Here is an 18895-nt window from a genome sequence, read left to right on the forward strand (position 1 = left end):
TTATAGCACATCAAATTGTATATTTTTTTCAGTTTATTTGGATAGGGACGGATACAATAAACATACAATAAACTGCTTGTAGTGCTTAGCTAAAGCTAATTTGCAACACTTGTCCCTAGAAGGCCCTTTTATAGACTACAATTACAACAACAGTAATAATTTTATTTTATTTTTAAACATGAAACAAGTTCATAACGGCTGAGGGGCAAGATCATTTAAACACCTGAATACAAGGCATGGTTATAAAGACATAGTCCTAGACCAAACTGTTAATCTGTATGATAATAGGCAATGTGAAAATATCATTGAGTTTAAAAACAACAAAGCATGAACATAAGTTAAAACAATTTCTAATCATAAAGCTAATAAGATTGACCTTGATCTTTTTAACATGGCTATTAAAATTTAACTGAGAATCTAAATCTTGTATTTTTACAATAGTACATAATTTATTATGTCTCTGCAAGCCCATAAAAGATATTAGCTAAACATTGTTTTACAAGACAGTGTATATGTTGACACGACTAAAATGAAAGATTAAAAATCCATTACTTTTAACGACCATACATACATACATACTGTAAAGCAATAGACATTTATAGATTCATGATTGATAAAAGAATCAATATCATATATAGGCCTACTTGAAGAAATGCATGTATATTGCAACATGAAGCACATTTATAGCTTTTTAAGACAGAGAAAGTTCAGTTTATCCTCACAATTGTTGGGTCTCCAAATATTATTTTCTCTATCCAGAGCTCCACAGCGCAGATTTCTGGCAGGACACTGGAGCTCCCCCTCCTTAGACCAGGCTTTATATTGAAGATCATCACCACTGACCCAAAACCAATGACCAGCAAGAAAGCGCAGGCCAGTCCACACATAAGCTGTCTGGGATGTTATGGTGTTTTTTATCGCCTCTGCCATAATCATCTGAGATCTCAGACTTGCCAGGTCAGTGTAGGTCTGTCTGCAGTAGTCCAGGGCTTCATCCCACGTCTTGTTCTGATGCACCAGAATGGGCTCAAATACCTGCATACAGGAAAATGGTCGAGTCCGCGAGCACAAAACGTTGTGCAGTTTAGAATTAAATGTTCTTACAATGCCACACTTTTCAATGTATGGGTTCGCCAATGTCGGTTCGCCATTGTCCCAATTATTGTCAATTTCTTCATCCTCACCTCCAGACCAAATCCATTGTTCTGGGTTGTTAGGACTTATGTGCAGTCCAATCCAAAAAGATGTATAGTTGACTCCGGGATTTGCAGAGAGCAGTTGTGCCTCTTCTCTATTGACAGTGGACAGGTCATCATGGTATTTTCTGCAGTACGTTTGTGCATCTGCCCAGGTCATAAATGTATTCACAAAGAAGTGTTTTCTGTAGAGACTGCAGCTCAGTCTAAAGAGACTCAAAAACAGGAGCACAGCGACGGCAGCCTTCATTTCTACACAGATGATCTACTCGGCGCAGCCTTTGTGTGTGCTCAGCGATAAAGGGGTGTTTTTTATTTCTGAGAGACAATAAAAAAACTGGAAGGCACTGACCAACCAGATGGTCAGGCAAGTATTTGTGTATCAAGTATCCAAACCATGCTGAAACAAAGAAAACATGCAAGTGTAGAAAAAATAAACTTAATTTTTTTTATATATGCAAATTTGTGTTTTTATGCCTGTAAGGTTGTCACACTCACACACACATTCTCCATTTTCCCAGCTGACAATATTTGCCTCCACTCCACCTTTGTGAATGCTCAGAATTAATGGCATGTTCAGAGGGTGAGGCTTTTAGTATTTGAGTAACAAATGTTCTGTCACACTTGCCCATGCATCGGCTGATCCATTCCAGCAAATACAAAAGTAACAACGGTGTGACACTTTTAAATCTGGGTTATAAAGTGGTGAAGTGCTGAGTCCCAGCGAAGTGATGAGTCCCAGCTTAGGACCCCAGTAGTATGCCTGATCTAAAGCTGTTCTCGCGATTCTTAACGTAATCAATCAAACTTTACTTCATGTAATAGTCTTTTATTTTTATCCTGATTATTTACATAGTTAAACTGAAAGAAATTGCATTTTTAGGTGTTTTGCGACATTGTTAATTGTTATTAAGCAATAAGTCATACTATTTATGTTATAATTCATTCTTAAACAGAATAATGCTTGTATCATATTTGTTATCTACGTTTTTTATCGAAAAATATCGTAGATGGCGAAAAAAAACGTTACCTCTAATCATTTTGGATATCTGTATGCTATGCTACTATCTAAGCTAACTAAAAAAACACTAAGAACGAGAAATGTTTGATTTCACGATCTAGCTTCGGTTATAGGTGTAATGATATTAGCTCAAAGGGGAAATATTAATAATAATCCATAATTACCAATTATGATTAATTAATAATATTTGGGTCAGTTAATTAGATTCACTTTGAGGTAAGCTAAATTAATATTACAATCAATTAATCAGTTCCAACGAACTCTTTGATTATTCATTTATTCTAAGAAAAGTGTATCTTTCATGGTCACTGAAAAATAATTATTTCTTAACATGTACAGCACTTAAAGCATGTAACAAGATCAAGATCGTAAATGGGACTTTGCATGCAAGCAGAGACACTTAGAAACCAAATCCATATTGTGCACAAGTTTTATTAACTAACTCACAAACATAACTAACACTAAACAAACATACATACATTCATACATACATACATACATGCATAGGTAAAGGGGTAAGTGATGTGGAACCGGAAGCAGGAAATAGAACTATGGAAAATATCTATTTAACATTGAAAAGAACCATCAGATTATTTCAGAGCACCTCATTCAATTGATACTTGCATGGTCAGTTGCAGTGGATACAATTCTTGAGGTGGTTGCAATTGGAGGTCGTTGATGGGTCCCTAAGTGTCAAAAGCCACTGGTGCAAGTTGCCATCGTTTTCTTCTCTGCTTGATAGAGAAGATGAGGATGACTGGCATGGTGGTTTCGACGCTGTTGTGGGTCAGAGCTTGCATGGTGGCATTGAACACATGGCTGTTGTGAGTCGAAGCCTGCTGAGCATCCTGAACTGCCGAGAAGGCCAGGAGTTGATCATTGTCCATGGATTGAAGAAAAGTCTGGCGGGAGTTTCCTCTGTGACGAGAATTTATGAGCCTTTGTCTTAAGCGTGCTCACTCGAACTGGCACGCTGAATTGGTGTTTGATGATGAAACTAAGAAAGATTCTTGTCACAATAATATGTTGCACAGCTATCGGCATATCATGTACACAATCATTTCGATCTTCAAATTACCAATTTATAGAGACCAAACATGGTATAAGTGGGGTTACATTGACCGTTGGTCCTGTAATAAAATACATAGTATAAAAGAGATGATAGTATCACAGAGAATAGTATTAAAAGACACAACACACGACAGTAAATCATTCACAAAAGGTTCTGGAATGCATGTTCATTTCATGTTAGTCAGTTCATCAATAAATGAATGCAGGAGAGTCTGTTCTAACGTCTGTAGGTTTTGTAGCAGGACCCTATTCACATTGCTACGGGTCATAAAACTACTTATCTGATCGTGGCCATGGTAACGAGAAGACCTTCTTGCCCCGGTTTGGGGGATGGGACCACATCCCAGAGTGAAGTTTGAAGGTTTTTATGGTACATGTACCAAATAATTGTGTCTGATTTGGTATCAGTCGTTACATAGGCTATATGAATAAGTTATTATACGTATAACATTTCTTTCCGCCATTTTTTTCCGTCATCAACCATGTTGAAGATAATTACTCTTGCTGCTCTGTACCTGATGTGTAACAACGAAATGCCTAGGTGTCTGGGTTCACAGCACCATCCAGAGGCGCACACAGCTCGGTGAATTTCACCGTCTACTCCAGGAACTGCACCTGAATGACAAATGTTTCCAGCACTACTTGAGGATGACAGGTGCCCAGTGCACGGACTTATCAAAAAGCTGTTAACTGATTGGCTTGCGTGACAACGCGTCATGCGAATTTTACGCTGGAGTTGACATTTTTCAACTTGCGCGGAAGACGCGATTGAGGCGAATATCGAGCGTTCGCACCAACCGCGAACCCAATTCGCATCATTCGCGCCGGTCGGCGGGAATTCGTGTCTATTCGCGTCTTCCCATTTTAATGTAATCTACTCGGGCAAATATTTAAATTCGCGTTTGGTGTGAACACAGCATAAGACTATATATTAGTAACATATTTGAGGTCTAAATAGCCTATATACATTCTCGCCTTAAAAAAAACTCTTAAAACTACATTTCGAGACACAACTACAGTAGTATTTTATTAAAAATATGGTGGATTTGCTCGACCGACATGATCGACAGTCTCCGCGAGCGGAGTGATACAAACAGTGAAACAGTTATGCTGTTCACACCAAATGCGATTTTAATTATTTGCGAGAATATATTAGCCTACACAAGTCATGTCAGGCCGAATGGCGCAAATTGGGTTTGCGGTTGGCGCGAACACTCGATCTCACCTCAATCGCGTCTTCCGCGCAAGTTGAAAAATTTCAACTCGAGTAAAATTTGCATGACGCGTTGTCACGCAAACCAATCAGTTAACAGTTTTTTGATAAGTCCATGCACTGGGCACCTGTCATCCTCATTAGTGCTGGAAACGGCTGTCATTTAGGCGCAGTTCCTGGAGTAGACGGTGAAATTCACCGAGCTGTGTGCACCTCTGGATGGTGCTGTGAACCCAGACACCTCGGCGTTTCGGAGTTACACAACAGGTACAGAGCAGCAAAAGTAATTATATTCAACATGGCTGATGACGAAAAAAATGGCTGAAAGAAATGTTGTTGTCGATGTTGTTGTTGTTGATGATGATGTGCATGACACTCCTAATCATGTGATGTTTTTATTGGCGCGAGTGACACGAAAAAAACAAGAAACATCCTGCGAGTAATGTGATGCGAATTTTCGCTTAGCTTTTGGTGTGAAGTCAAACATTTATTTTATAGATAAACTCAGGGTAATTAGCTCCTGAGAAATGTGATGGCTGTTGATAATACTGAAGGAGCTTATATATATATACAGTGATAGGTGTCGTATTCCTATAGGTAGACGTGGAGCAGCTGAGAGTCAGCTGGCAGAACTGACGCTAAAAAATAAAATAAAAAAAAAGCTAAGAAAAAAAAGAAAAGAAGTGAGATTTGAATAAAGATTAAAATCTTTATTCAAATCTCACTACTTCTTTTTTTTTTTTAGACCCAATTCTTAAAGACTTGCAAAATGCCAAGTCAATCTTTTGTCTGCAATGCAGCAGATCTGAGTCCTGAGCTGTGTGAAGAATGACCACACCTGGGACCTCATTTATAAAAAGTTGATCTTAGAGTGTGCATACGCTAAAATTTACGCCAATGGTCATATAAAAAAAAAAAAATCTTGACCATAAAAAAGTGCTGTATATCAGGATGTCACTCACCCTGGGGTTTGTCAGTCATGTATTTGCTTGCATGCATTAGCAGATTTGCCTGGAAGGAAATATGCAAACACTAAAAGCCTCTCAGGTTCTAAGCAGACATACGCATTTTTCTTTGTGGCAGAGTCGTAGTTGGGCCTACTGCAGGTTTTTGGAAATATAAGCAATTCATGCCACTCGCCATTCTCAAGTAGCCTAAAAGATTGACTGGTGCTCTTTTATATTTTAAAGGGATAATTCACCTAAAAATTATAATTTTGTTTTACTCACACTCATGTTGTTCCTGTATGAGTTTCTTTCTTCTGTTTAACACAAATAAAGTTATTTTAAAGAATGTATGTAACTAGACAGTTGATGGCACCCACTGTCTTCTTCCAGTCATTTTTCCTACTATGGAAGTCAATGGGTGCCATCAACTGTTCAGTTACCGACATTCTTTCAAATGATTTTGTGTTCAACAGAAGAAAGAAACTCATACAGGTTTGGAACAACTTGAGGGTGAGCAAGTAATGACAACATTTTTGGGTGAACTATCCTTTTAATGACATTAATTAGTGGCCGTTTACGAGGATTTCACATCTGCAAAAGAGGCGCAGGCACATTTTTTATGCGTACGTTCGTTCTCTGAATCACAGGTACGCACATTTAAGAAATGATCATAAGATCAAATGTAGGACGGTTTCTACGCAACATTTTATAAATGATGCTTCGGGTGTTTGATTAAAACCCCTGAACAAGAAGAAGAAAGTAACCTTTTAAAAGTGCTTTCCATCTGCCGAATATACAAAAACAAAATTTCACTTATTTTTTTCCCAGACACATAGAAAATGTTAAAATTGCAACGTACAATTTATCTGTAAGGTTCTGTTATTAGTTACAGTTAATGTGCACAATTAATGTTGTTAATACAGCTGTGTGCAACCACATCAATCAGTTTTTATTACAGAATTTTAGGCTGTTTTTGAAGTTTAATTCTGCTATTTCCATTACAGTGGCAGTCTGTTGAGAAGAAGGAGGGGCGTTTGATAAGAAAGAGACGTGTCTCGTGAGAATACTGCTGGTAGACTGTGTGGTTTTGTTTATGTGAAGGCGGGTCAAACTTGTGGTTGGAAAACATCTAAGCATTGATACACAAACATTCAAATACAAACAACACATGCCATTGTGTCCCTTTAAGCATAACTTATGTGCATAAATTATAATAGTTAATGTTTAAATGCATTTTATACTAATCAATAGATTAGTTTTAAGCCTTGTGTTTCCTGAATCATGATGATACTTTTGTATTGCAGTGCATTTTGTATTAAACTAACAGATGATTATATATGAATTAATTGTAGACCTCAATGAATAAGTTGGTCCGTTGATGTTCACCTCAGCAGAGCTCAGTCTGTTCTGAGCAACTACTTCCTCTCACTGATGCTGCAGGAAATGCATTCATTGTCTCCGCCTTCTGTATTACGTCTCACTTGCATCTTTTTCTTATACAAAATAACTCCTCTTCTTCGATGCTCATGATTTATGGTGCAAAAAGTTATTATTTTTTATTTGACTTTTATTATATTGATTTGTATCATATTATTCATTATTTCACAATAACGATTAATTAATTGTTGTATCTTCTTCTCTGAATAAATTAACAAATCGTTACTGATAAATGCGGCTAATGATTCATTGTTGACAGAGACATTTAATAAACATTGGCAATTATAATTTAAAGTTAAAGTAACAAGGCAAAAGTCTACCCTGAATACAGACACCATCAAGAAAAAGCAAGGCAGAATTTGATCAATGGATTTCATTCACACCAATAAACCTACCTTACATTTAGAGGAACAAAACGACCTTCAGGTAGAACAGAAATGTGAGAAGCTGTGCTGTTGTTTGTTGTTTGCAGAGGCTGCTGCTTGATGCATCATGCACTTGTGGTTTTGGACTTTGAGCCCACCTATTGCTCAGTTTGCAGCCAACCTGTAAGAATGAGAATAGAAAAGCGCAGTCAGAAAGCCCCAGCAGAGCTCACATTTCTGTGGTCAAAAGTTTCCATATCAACAGTAAGTGCCAGTGTAAAAACTGTTACTTTCAGAAGTATGACAGTTGTCTCCATGCCTCCAATGTAGTCTCAACCATACATTGAATATCAACAAATGGTCTGTTTTAAGAGTTAAAACATTTTACACAGAGGCACCAAAACATTGTGAAAATATTCATTGCATAAACAACACTCAAAAAAAATAAAAATAAATATAAATATATATATATATATATATATAAACATAAGATTTATGTATTTGAATTGCATATAAAATTTCCATGTATTTGGATTACATAGTTTTAACATACACCAATTCATAATCTGAATTTGATTCATATTTTTCAGTCATATATAAATAAAACCGATAAGATTTATGTAATAGTACACAGAAAAAAGGCCCATGTTAAATTAACACTGCTCAGTGTTCATATGTGTGCACACTACACAGTTAAAGTACTATTGAAGCAGTGTTGAAGTTAATGAGATAATTAAGTGGTGATTGAGCATTAATTATGAACACCCGTTGTTAACAAGCAGACTCCCTGAAGGAAAGAAAAACGCAAGAACTACAACTGACTTCAGCCACAGCATTAGATGAAATCAACTGAAGATAAAAGACGACATTAAATCTCTCAAGATCTCAGCAGAAGAGTATTAAACAACTCAAACAGCATTACCAGCTTCACTTATACTAACCAGATTTACTTTATTTAAAGCTGCAGTCCGTAGCTTTTCCTCTTTGTTGCCATCTCTGTTCGAAATCTGCAATTGCAGTTATTTGCGGAATTATCAACTTTAGGTGGGTTGTACATCGGCATGAAACAGCGCGGATGAATCCAATGTTTTGAGGTGAGTGTGCGGCTGTCAATCAACGCGCCAGTGTGGATACGGGCATTCAGAATCAAAGAATATACTTTTTGGAAGTATGACCAATATTAGAATTTTCAACGGAAAATGACGTCTGAACAAGTAAGTAACATCCACTTTTGTTCTGATCAACTAAGGGGAAAAAAGCATTGCAGTAAATCGCGCTGATTAAATCTAATGATCGCTTATCATGTCAAACCGTGCAAATCATAGAAGAGCAGTTATTTTGTACAAACAAATAACAATCATAGTGCTATGAAATAAACGTTGTATGAACGGAATCCCTGTTATGCATAAACGTGTTATAACATAATATAAACCTCTTACGTCAGGAAAATGTTCACTTTACCGATCTGATTCAGATCCAATACTTGACAACAGAGGAGGCGGGTTTGATTTTCTTGCAGTAGAGGTGAATTGCTCCCTCTCATAGCTAGCACAAAATCATTCATATTTACCATAATAGCAAAACGAGAAAGGCACAACAAAGGAAACTCCGTAACTGTGTAAATTAAGCGAACAAGTGCGCTACTGTTACGTAATTAAACTATTGAAATGTCTTACCTGTCTAGCAAAATAAAGCCGTCTCTGCGTCCGTTTTGAACCCCTTTAAAACACGGAGTTCACTCCATCTTTCAAAAGCCCTGCCGATGTTTATCCTTGTTTTCGCATGGCCCGGTTGCAGTCTCTTTTTTTTCTCTAGCCTCTCCGAAGTCCGAAGTCTTTTGGGTTTTACAACTGGTGAATCTCCAGTTGTCACTGATGATTGTCGTTTGAAACATTCTGGATCCGCTATATGTTTAATTATATCAAGTGCTGTGAGAAAAGGCTATAAATCTCCATCTCCAACATCCTCACACGCAATATAGCCTACTAGCCGGCACTCCTTCTTTATGTGGACAGATGTGACGTAATGACGCAAAGACATGCTCGAATTTCCCGCGGAAATCCACCAGTACCACTGGAATTAAAATCATTATTAAAAGCTAGCCGATTTGAATCGAGCTAAGGCAAGCAGATAGTTTTGAACACTGGCTGGTTATGTTTTTTATTTATTTATTATTTTGGATAATTTTTGACACAAAGTTACTGACTGCAGCTTTAATTTCCTTTGTAATGAAATCAATACTTGTATTTTAAGTCACCATGATGGTGGTCTGTGTTTGCTTTAGTTGGGCTCTTGACCCTTGACTCTTTAATATAAAATGTTCTCTGGCTGCTGTAATTGTGTGTTTATAAAGCACATTTGTTGTAGCAAAAAAGCCAAGAGATAATGAGATCCGGGGCTCGTTCTTCGTACGTTGCTTATTACATCCGAGATCAAATGACACATCCAAGATGATATCATCGTATTAATCATGATCTGGTTAACTCGGTTCTTCGAACACACTTGCCGGATATGATTAGTATAGCTGGATTGAGTTATCTGAGATAATTGCGTGTTCATGCGCTGGGTTAAAAGGGGATATTTATCGATAATAGAAACATTGATCAGCAACGCTGCTATTGGCTGCTCAGCGTGGCCAAAGAGCGCGCACAGTTTTTCTCCTCAGCAGAGGAAGAACTAATAGTCGAAGTTAATTCGGAATTTTAATGTTTAATCAAAACGCCAGGGAACACCTAAAAGTCTGCAAAAGCCAGGAGAGAGGGCTGGCAAAAAGTAGCAGACAATTTAAATCCGTTAGATGTGGCCATGTTAGATGTTTTTATCACTTATTAGCCTATATATTTGTATTTTAATAATTGCATAATTACTTTGTTCATTGTAATGTCAGAGTCACCACACTAGAACATGGGAACAAATAAAAGTGAAGTACAAAAATATTCTACATAATGGTAATTTTTTGTTATATTATAGTCTCTTTTATAAAAGGCAGTGTTAAATAAATGGTTGTCTGTTTATAAAAGCAAACCAAGAAAAAGGCTGAGAAAAAAGAAGAAAAGATCTTAGTAGCCTACACTGTAAAATATTTTTTGCTGCATTAAATTAAGGCCGTATAGTCATTTCAACTGTTAAATCTTGAGTAATGATGAATTGCTTTGACTTGTGTAAGTGAAAACTGATAAACTTATGTTAATGTAAAAAATATTTTGCCATGAGTTATTGATCACATTTTTCCTGAGTGTAGTTCATTGTAATAACATTGTGTTTTCCTCTTTTGTGCACTTTTACATAATACACCAACACTTGTATCTGTTCCCAAGAAAGTGGTGGCTGAAATATGTGCAGTAAGTGGACATTTTCTAACTTTCCAGAGGAAAGAAAGTATAAGACTTTGCAATGTCCATTTGTTTCCATTGCACTGGACAGTGAATAAATCCTCTCAGATAACGGTCATATTGAGGAACTAGCCTACCTGCAAGTGCATAAATAACTTTACTTAATTTATACTTGTATGCTTTATGGCTGCAATATAAGTTGCAGGATTCCACATCTACAGAAAGGCCTACAGAAGAGTCTGTACAGACAGAGGAGACATAGGCCTACAGGTGGGCAGTGTATAGCCAACTTTTCCTTTTTATTTGTTGCATGAGGCATGTGTCTAATATCTCTTGTTGCAGGCATTTGAACACTGGCTTTTCTTTACAAAGAACAATTGAAATGAAACTCAAGGAACTAAGCATATTTGTCTTTTATTAAACATTTAATGAAAAGTGTTTTATTTTTATTTTTTGGCAATGTTGTGTAATATGGCACATGCACCAATGTCACAGGCCCTGTCAGGTGTGCAACTCTCAGACTTTTCAGACACTGAAATCTTCCCTTTAGTTAGCCAAAGTTCATTTCATTGTGTGCCCTTGTCCATGGCTAGAGCTGCATTGCAACTGGTTTGGGTCAGGGAATGGGGTCATAAAACACCTGTCTGCAGGCAGGAACATTCATAATCACCTATGAAAAAATGCAGTTCTGTTATCAGCATAAGTGTATGTAATACAGTGAGCTTGATATTTAAAGGGATAGTTCACTTTGAAATAAAATTTTGGTATATTTTAGCTTACCTCAAGGGCATCCAAGATGTAGGTGTCTTTTTTTCCGCAGTAGTTTCAATTTTGATATTTTTAGGTCAAACCGTTCTTGTCTGTCAGTCATATAATGCAGGTCGATGGTCACCACCTCAAAGAGCATGCACAGAGTCCAAATTAAAACAATTCCCCATTGTCCAAATTAAACAATTCCCCCATCGTAAGTACACATTGATGGCCTAAGACACGAAACGAGTGGTTTGTGTGAGAAAACGAACAGTATTTATATCGTTTTTACCTCTTGTACACAGCCACGTCCAAGTGATCTGAGAGCGCGGGTGGGTATAGATATATACAATAGAAGTCGCCTTGGCTACGGTTTCGTTCCAATGAACTGCAGTAGCCAAGGCGACTTCTATTGTATATATCTATACCCGCCTGCGCTCTCAGATCATTTGGGCTACGTTCACACTGCAGGGCTTAATGCTCAATTCCGATTTTTTTTTTTAATTCGATTTTTTTGCAAGGCCGTTCACATTTCCAATTAAATGCGACCTTTTGTGATCTCCTGTGTGAACGTGAAATGACCCAGAAGTGACCCGCATGCGCAGAAGAGTACTCAACGGTCAACGACGTCACTTGTTGTTTGCGGAAGTAGCTAAACTTTAACTGTGATTCTCTCACACACACACACACACACACACACACACGAGCGCGCGCAGCGACCGTTACACAAGAGCCAGACAGCAGCCGCTGGCCGTTCAGACTGAAGTCGCATTTCAAAAGATCGGATATGTATCGGATTTGGGACCACATACCCAAGTGGCCTGGGTTGCATTTGAAAAGATCGGATCTGTGTCGTTCAGACTGTCATGAAAAGATCAGATACAGGTCGCATAGGGGCAAAAAAATCGGAATTGGGTCGTTTCAGCCTGCAGTGGGAACGTAGCCTTGGACGTGGCTGTGTACAAAGAGGTAAAAACAATATAAATACTGTTAGTTTTCTCACACAAACCGCTCGTTTCGTGTCTTAGGCCATCAATGTGTACTTACGATGGGGAATTGTTTAATTTGGACGACGGGGAATTGTTTTAATTTGGACTCTGTGCATGCTCTTTGAGGTGGTGACCATAGACCTGCATTATATGACTGACAGACAAGAACGGTTTGACCTAAAAATATCAAAATTGAAACTACTGCGGAAAAAAAGACACCTACATCTTGGATGCCCTTGAGGTAAGCTAAAACATACCAACATTTAATTTCAAAGTGAACTATCCCTTTAATTGTGGAACTTTTCTTAACACTTTCAAATAATGTGCATAAATGTGAATCTCTGAAAATGCTTAAGTCATGCACAGATCCTGGCCATTTTGCTTTCACATTTGTGATATGGAAGATTTTAGTCAACTGCCTTTTTTTAATTTGATATAATATTACTAATCTGGAATATTAAGAATCACAATAGTGACTGGGCTGCACATTTACATTGTGAACCCCCTTTCTGTTCACATAATCCCCTTCATTGAGGCCTTGATGGCAGTCTATGGTCTATGGTCTATAGTCTATGGCAGTGGTTCTCAACTCCAGTCCTCGGGACCCGCTGCTCTGCACATTTTGTATGTCTCCCTTATTTAACACACCTGTACCAGATCATCAGCTCGTCAGGAGAGACTCCATGAACTGATTTGAGTGTGTCAGATAAGAGAGACATACAAAATGTGCAGAGCAGCGGGTCCCAAGGACTGGAGTTGAGAACCACTGGTCTATGGTACCAATCACGTTAGTGAAGCCTGAGTGACATATACTGTAATCGGCATGGTCATGATTGCATGATCTTCATAAAAAATGATGATAGCCAAAAAAAAAAAAAAAAAAAAACTGCTTTACAACATTGGGTCTTAAGTGGCTTGGAAATGCCACAAAAAACCCTAAAACTGTTTTTTAGACCTAAAAGCGCCAGGTAAACTCCGAATAACACAACAGACAGCACTTTCCATCAAGTTCTCCGCTTCTCCAATAGTGTAAAGGAAAGAGCCACTCGCAAATAATCTTAGGGCAATGCAAACAGTTTGTGCTGTAGTTAAAGCCCGACTCCGACAAGTCGCAAATAAATGTGCGTTTCCAACAAATTAATAATGTAAACGACAATCTCACGAGTCACGAGAAAAAATATATATCTCAGAAAGTGCACTATCGCGCTGCGCTGGACTTCCCGTATCACCTTCGCTTATAAAACCGGGATCTAATCCTGTTAACATGAAATAAGCCTGCTCCCGAGCAGGTTCAAGTTTGCGCACCTGTTGCTATGACAGCAAGTCCAGGATGAGCGTCGAAGAACCAAACAATCCAAGATCATGCCAAATCGCCAACAATCAAATCCAGCTAACCGAGTTAGCGACGTATACGAACAACGGGCCCCAGGTGATGTTGGCTGTTTATTGATGATGATGATGACATCATCATCATGTAATTGTAATTAATAAATTGCATTGTATTGTAATTGCATTAATAAATTACGCAGCTGGATTTTTTGTAGCTTGTTTTATGAGTTTATCAGATTATCTGGATATTTCGTTTGATTGTCACCATTGTTGAGATTCATATGCTGTTTGTGTGCATCTAAGTAATGCCATAGATGAAAGGTTTTTGTGCACAAAATATATATATTTTTTAAACCAAGCATATTATTTGATAAACAACACTGCTAGATCTCATGCTATAGAATCAAATGGCTTCTATTATGAATAAAACAATATTAAAATCACAAGTCCTATATAATCAAAGCATTAGACACCGAATAAGATCAGGGAATCAGGCAATTACATGATGATGACGTCATCATCATCATCATCAATAAACAGCCAACATCACCTGATCTCATTTTCTCTTGGCTTTTTACAACAAATGTGCTTTATAAACAAGCAGCCATAAAAAAAAAAAAAAATTATATTAAAGAGTCAAGGGTCAAGAGCCCAACTAAAGCCAACACAGACTGTGTACTATTACATAAATCTTACCCGTTTCATTTACATATGACTGACAAATATGAATCACATTCAGTTTATTAATACAATTACATAAATCTTATCGGTTTCATTTATATATGACTGAAAAATATGAATCAAATTCAGATTATTAATTGGTTTATGTTAAAACTATGTGATCCAAATAGATGGGAATTTTATATGCAATTCAAATACATAAATCTTATGTTTAGACATATATATATATATATATATACTGTATATATATATTTTTTTTTAGTGAAGGTGAATTGACGTCCTGTGTCTGTGCTAACAATAGAACATGCATAAATCCAATTAACCCTAAAAAGCATCTACATGTATCACTTAAAATGCACACCTTTGATGCTTAAAAAAAAAAAATGTTTTATATAATTGTGAGAAGTACTATAGGGTCAAGTATTTCTTAGTAAGAACATGTTAAATTAAAGTAATATTGTTTTGAACCTAAAATACAAAAAGCAATCACATACTTGCTGTTTAGAGTGATTCACATGATCAAAGACGACTTGTGTGGATTCCCTGAATGTGACATGAAAAGATTACATCATGATTAAACTATAAGATATTAATTTTGGTGTTGTACATACTCTTAAATGAGTTAATTATAAAGAACAACAACAAATGACTAATTTCAGTTGGCTTTTTATTGTTTAATATCTTCATAAAAAATATAAAGTGCACAAATAAATCCTTTATAATAAACACTGTTTATATTACATAAAACAAAAAAGAATTGTCAAGTTGTATTTCGTAGTGACTTTAAGGCCCACTGATGTGCATTGAGAGATGTAGTTCATATTGTTCCATTATGTTGGTCTATTTCAGGATATCGTTAGTGTGATTTGAATTTACAACATTACATTTCAGCTTCAGTCTTGATCTTACTTTCTGTTATTGAACAATAAAATTGTGCTCATCAATAAATGGTAACTATTAAAGCACCGTTTTTCTGAAGCCCTAAACCCAGTTGGCATGATTCAGCACCATGGACAAGGACACACTCCAGCTCTACTTATTGCGTAAATGTAATTAAAAACTGTATCAAATTAAAAATAAAAAGAGATTTAGATTTAGAAAACAACCCTGATCAAGCTCCGCTCAGCCCATACAGCCTAGCAACTCTTCTGCACAGGTCAAGTAACACCCCCTCACTAGAGCTGGAGTGGTTTTAAACACATTTAAATCAGTTTGTTTTTCCCCAGGGTCACTTACATTATTTTAAGCTTTACAATTGTAAAATAGCATCAGGAAAGTCACAGGGAAAATGTTTGAGCATACGTGGAATTTAAATGAAACATTGTATAACACATCTTTACTACTTTTTGTCTTCAGGTTGCATTGGGGCACACAACATTGAGCAGCCAAAACGTTTGCAAACCTCTAAACTGGGTGATGATGTCACTATTGAGTGCTACTTACCCAATACAGATTTTAACAATATGATGTGGTACAAGCAGGGGATAGGAATGAAACTTCAAGACATTTCAAAAACGTACATTTACATGACAGATGTTGATTTTTTTTATGGAAATACTGATGGCCGTTTTAAAGTAACAATAGCAAAAGGAATTTATCATTTACATATTTATTTGACTAAAAAGGAAGATATAGCAACATACTTTTGTGGTGTGGTAACGTTGGGAGAACTGTATTTTGGACCTGGAACATTTTTGATGCTTCATGGTACGTTGTTGCCTTTCATTATATAATACCAGAAACAGATTTAATTAATATGTAAAGGTGATAATCATGCAAAAAGACTATAAGTTATAAGAGACTATAAGTTATAAAAGTACAATGCAATAAAATACTTTTGGTTTTGCTTTAAAGAAGAACACACCGCAACAACGGTTCTTCAGGAGGCTATTTCAGATGAAGCTTACATTGGAAACAACATTACCCTGGTGTGTAGAGTCCAAACGGTGGATGAGAAATGTGCAGGAGGACATCATGTATACTGGTTCAGAGAGGCTGCAGATGAATCTCATCCTGCCATCATTTATGCTGATGGAGATATGAAGAAACAGCATGAAGAGGGCTGTGAGGATGACTCTACCTCACAGATCTGCATTTACACCCTCGCAAAGAGGAACCTCAGCCTTTCTGATGCTGGTACTTACTACTGTAAGATAGTGTTTGGAAATGGAACTCATCTGGAATTCAAAACTGGTAAAGTGTTAAGCCCTATTAAGTGACTTACAGTTAATATTTCCAATGTGTATCTAAATAATAATAGCATTTATAATGATTTATCATGGCAGTAAAAAATTTTTTTTATGAATTTTGTAAAATTATGAATGTTTGTTGACTTACCATGTACAGTACACTACTGTATCACTCAAAAAGTTTTTTATAATAAAAAAAAACTAGAGATTTAGAAAAAAAAGCACAAGTAATACTGTGTCATTTGCTGGTCCAAGCTTAAGTTTTCAAGTTATCAAAAATGACATCCAATAAGATTTTGCAACATATTTTGATTTTTAATATAAAGTCTGGTGAAACATAAATAAATGTTTTCCTGTAGACAGCGATTCGACAGCAACTCCTTTGTTTCTTATACTGGCCTCGTCAAACATCATTTCTATGATTATAATAATCTTACTTGTGGCTGTGCGATGTAAAGACCAAGGCAGATCATCTATCATATCTAAATGTTTTCAGACTAGTTTTGAACCAGATTCTTAGTTCTCTTACGAGAGGTCTCTCGTACTGCGTAAGTATCTTACGCTAGGGGAAAATCCCTTTTCTGCGAGATATTGAAGCCAAAAAATTATCCTTAATTTTGTATTATTGTAAAACGCGTTGCGGCAGCATACAGACATAGGCAAGACGGCTCGTGTGCCTATTGGCTGTTCTGCGGCAACTGCAGCAGCCTATCGAGCGAGGCCTAGCGTGACGTCAGACCCAATGAGGGTGCTTCACGCCCACTGCGTCACGTCCCACCGAAACGGGCGTGGCTTAGGCCTATAAATACAGCTCGCAGGCAGCTGATATCTGATTTTTCATCTCTTCAGCGAAGCACACGCATCGCTGGATCCGGAGAGAAGCCGCGCCGTCTGAGGAAGCACTTGCAGCGGGACGAGTCGTCACTGAAGTCGCTGGCCGCGCCGCCTTCAATCGCCTTCCTGCTGCGCTATCCGGCGCCTATATCCTTTACACTCTCTGTTGTGTGTGTGTTCGCCGCCACGACACACACTGTCTAAAAGAGCTTGCGTCTTTTTAAAGATGCCTTCATGCGGCTCGTGCAGAGCCACACTCAGCGACGGGGACCGCCCGCTGTAGTGCCGCGCCGTAAAAAGCGCCATGCTCAGCGGGTCCCGGAACCTTCCCCCACCCATCAAAGCTCGCCGGTTCGCCCGCCAGCTTCACCGGCTTCGTCAGTGTCTCTTCCCGACGGATGATTCCTGCTCACTCCTGGCATCGGGCAGTGAGGATTGGGCGAGCTCTGTGGATCTTGCGCCCTCTGTCCGCGCACCGTCAGGCGAAAGAGCTAGCATCGAGTCAGAGCTGATGCGTATACTCGCACAGGCCGCGGCGAGCCTCGGCCTCGAGTGGTCTACGCCTGAACAGCCTGCTCACAACCGGCTGGATGGATATTTTCGCAGCGCCGACAGGCCCGAAGCGCGAGACCGCGCTCTCGCTCATCTGGCCGCCGCCCCGCCCCGTGTGGGCCGCGGCCCAGGATTGCGGTAAAGCCCAAGGCCCCGAAGTCGTCCTAGCACGCCTAGGGAAACGATGGTGTCCAAGTCCCGCTGCGGCCGGACTTCCACCAAAACTCATCGCTCGTTCAGTTCCAAGAAATGTGACTGTTCCAGTGTATTTTGCAGTCAACAAGCCGGTTCCACTGCCCGCTTGCCTGCACACAAATGCCGTTTTTACGGCAACCCAGATAAATCCCATAAAGAGTGTATTTTACTGGTGTCCCGGCCACGGCCGATGGTGTTATGAGTGTAGACAAAATGCCCACTGTCCAGTGCCCATTCCTACACACAAGCACAGCCCGTCACACAGGGCTCGCGCACATAAAATCGACCCAGTTCGATTGCGCATTAAACGTAGCAGATGTGCCCACTGCCCAGTGCCCACAATCACTACGTCCTGCATGTCTCGAGGTTTCTGTAAAAACGAAACCAACGTGCATTTGCTCTGCTCAGGCGGACAATGCTCTCGGTGTGGTAAATGTGCCTGCTATCCCGCGCCCACATCCACACACAGACATGACAAGTCCTACGGGACTCGCCCAGCCCTCCCCCTCTCGGTTAACCACCGCAGAGGAGCCGAGCGCGGGCAATCTGCCCGCTGTTATCAGCGTGCCCTCTGCCTCGAATGTCATAAGCTCGACGCTTGTGTTACAGCACACCGAAGCCCCTCTGTCGCTGAGCGACCAGAGCGCGCTTCGCATTCAACCCCTAGCCATTCATGCAGATGCATGGGCGAGGCTACCCGGGGTTTCGAAGTGGGTGCTAGACATTATAAAAAGAGGCTATTCGCTACAGTTTCGCCGGCGCCCTCGTCGCTATGCGACGCGCGTCGAGACCAC

The 18895-nt window shown here is 38.7% G+C and overlaps 1 protein-coding gene across 1 annotated transcript; it reads right to left on the minus strand.

Annotated features, from left to right (window-relative positions):
• Nucleotides 1-236: 236 nt before the first annotated feature.
• On the minus strand, nt 237-7656 carry LOC309493505 (secretory phospholipase A2 receptor-like). The gene has a single exon (XM_082162667.1). It carries the CDS (start codon nt 1444-1446, stop codon nt 682-684), a length of 765 nt encoding a protein of 254 aa, XP_082018793.1. The 5' UTR covers nt 1447-7656; the 3' UTR covers nt 237-681.
• Nucleotides 7657-18895: the final 11239 nt, after the last annotated feature.

Source organism: Leuciscus leuciscus, assembly GCF_965113295.1.
Source record: "Leuciscus leuciscus genome assembly, chromosome: 2".
Classification (NCBI taxonomy): domain Eukaryota; kingdom Metazoa; phylum Chordata; class Actinopteri; order Cypriniformes; family Leuciscidae; genus Leuciscus; species Leuciscus leuciscus.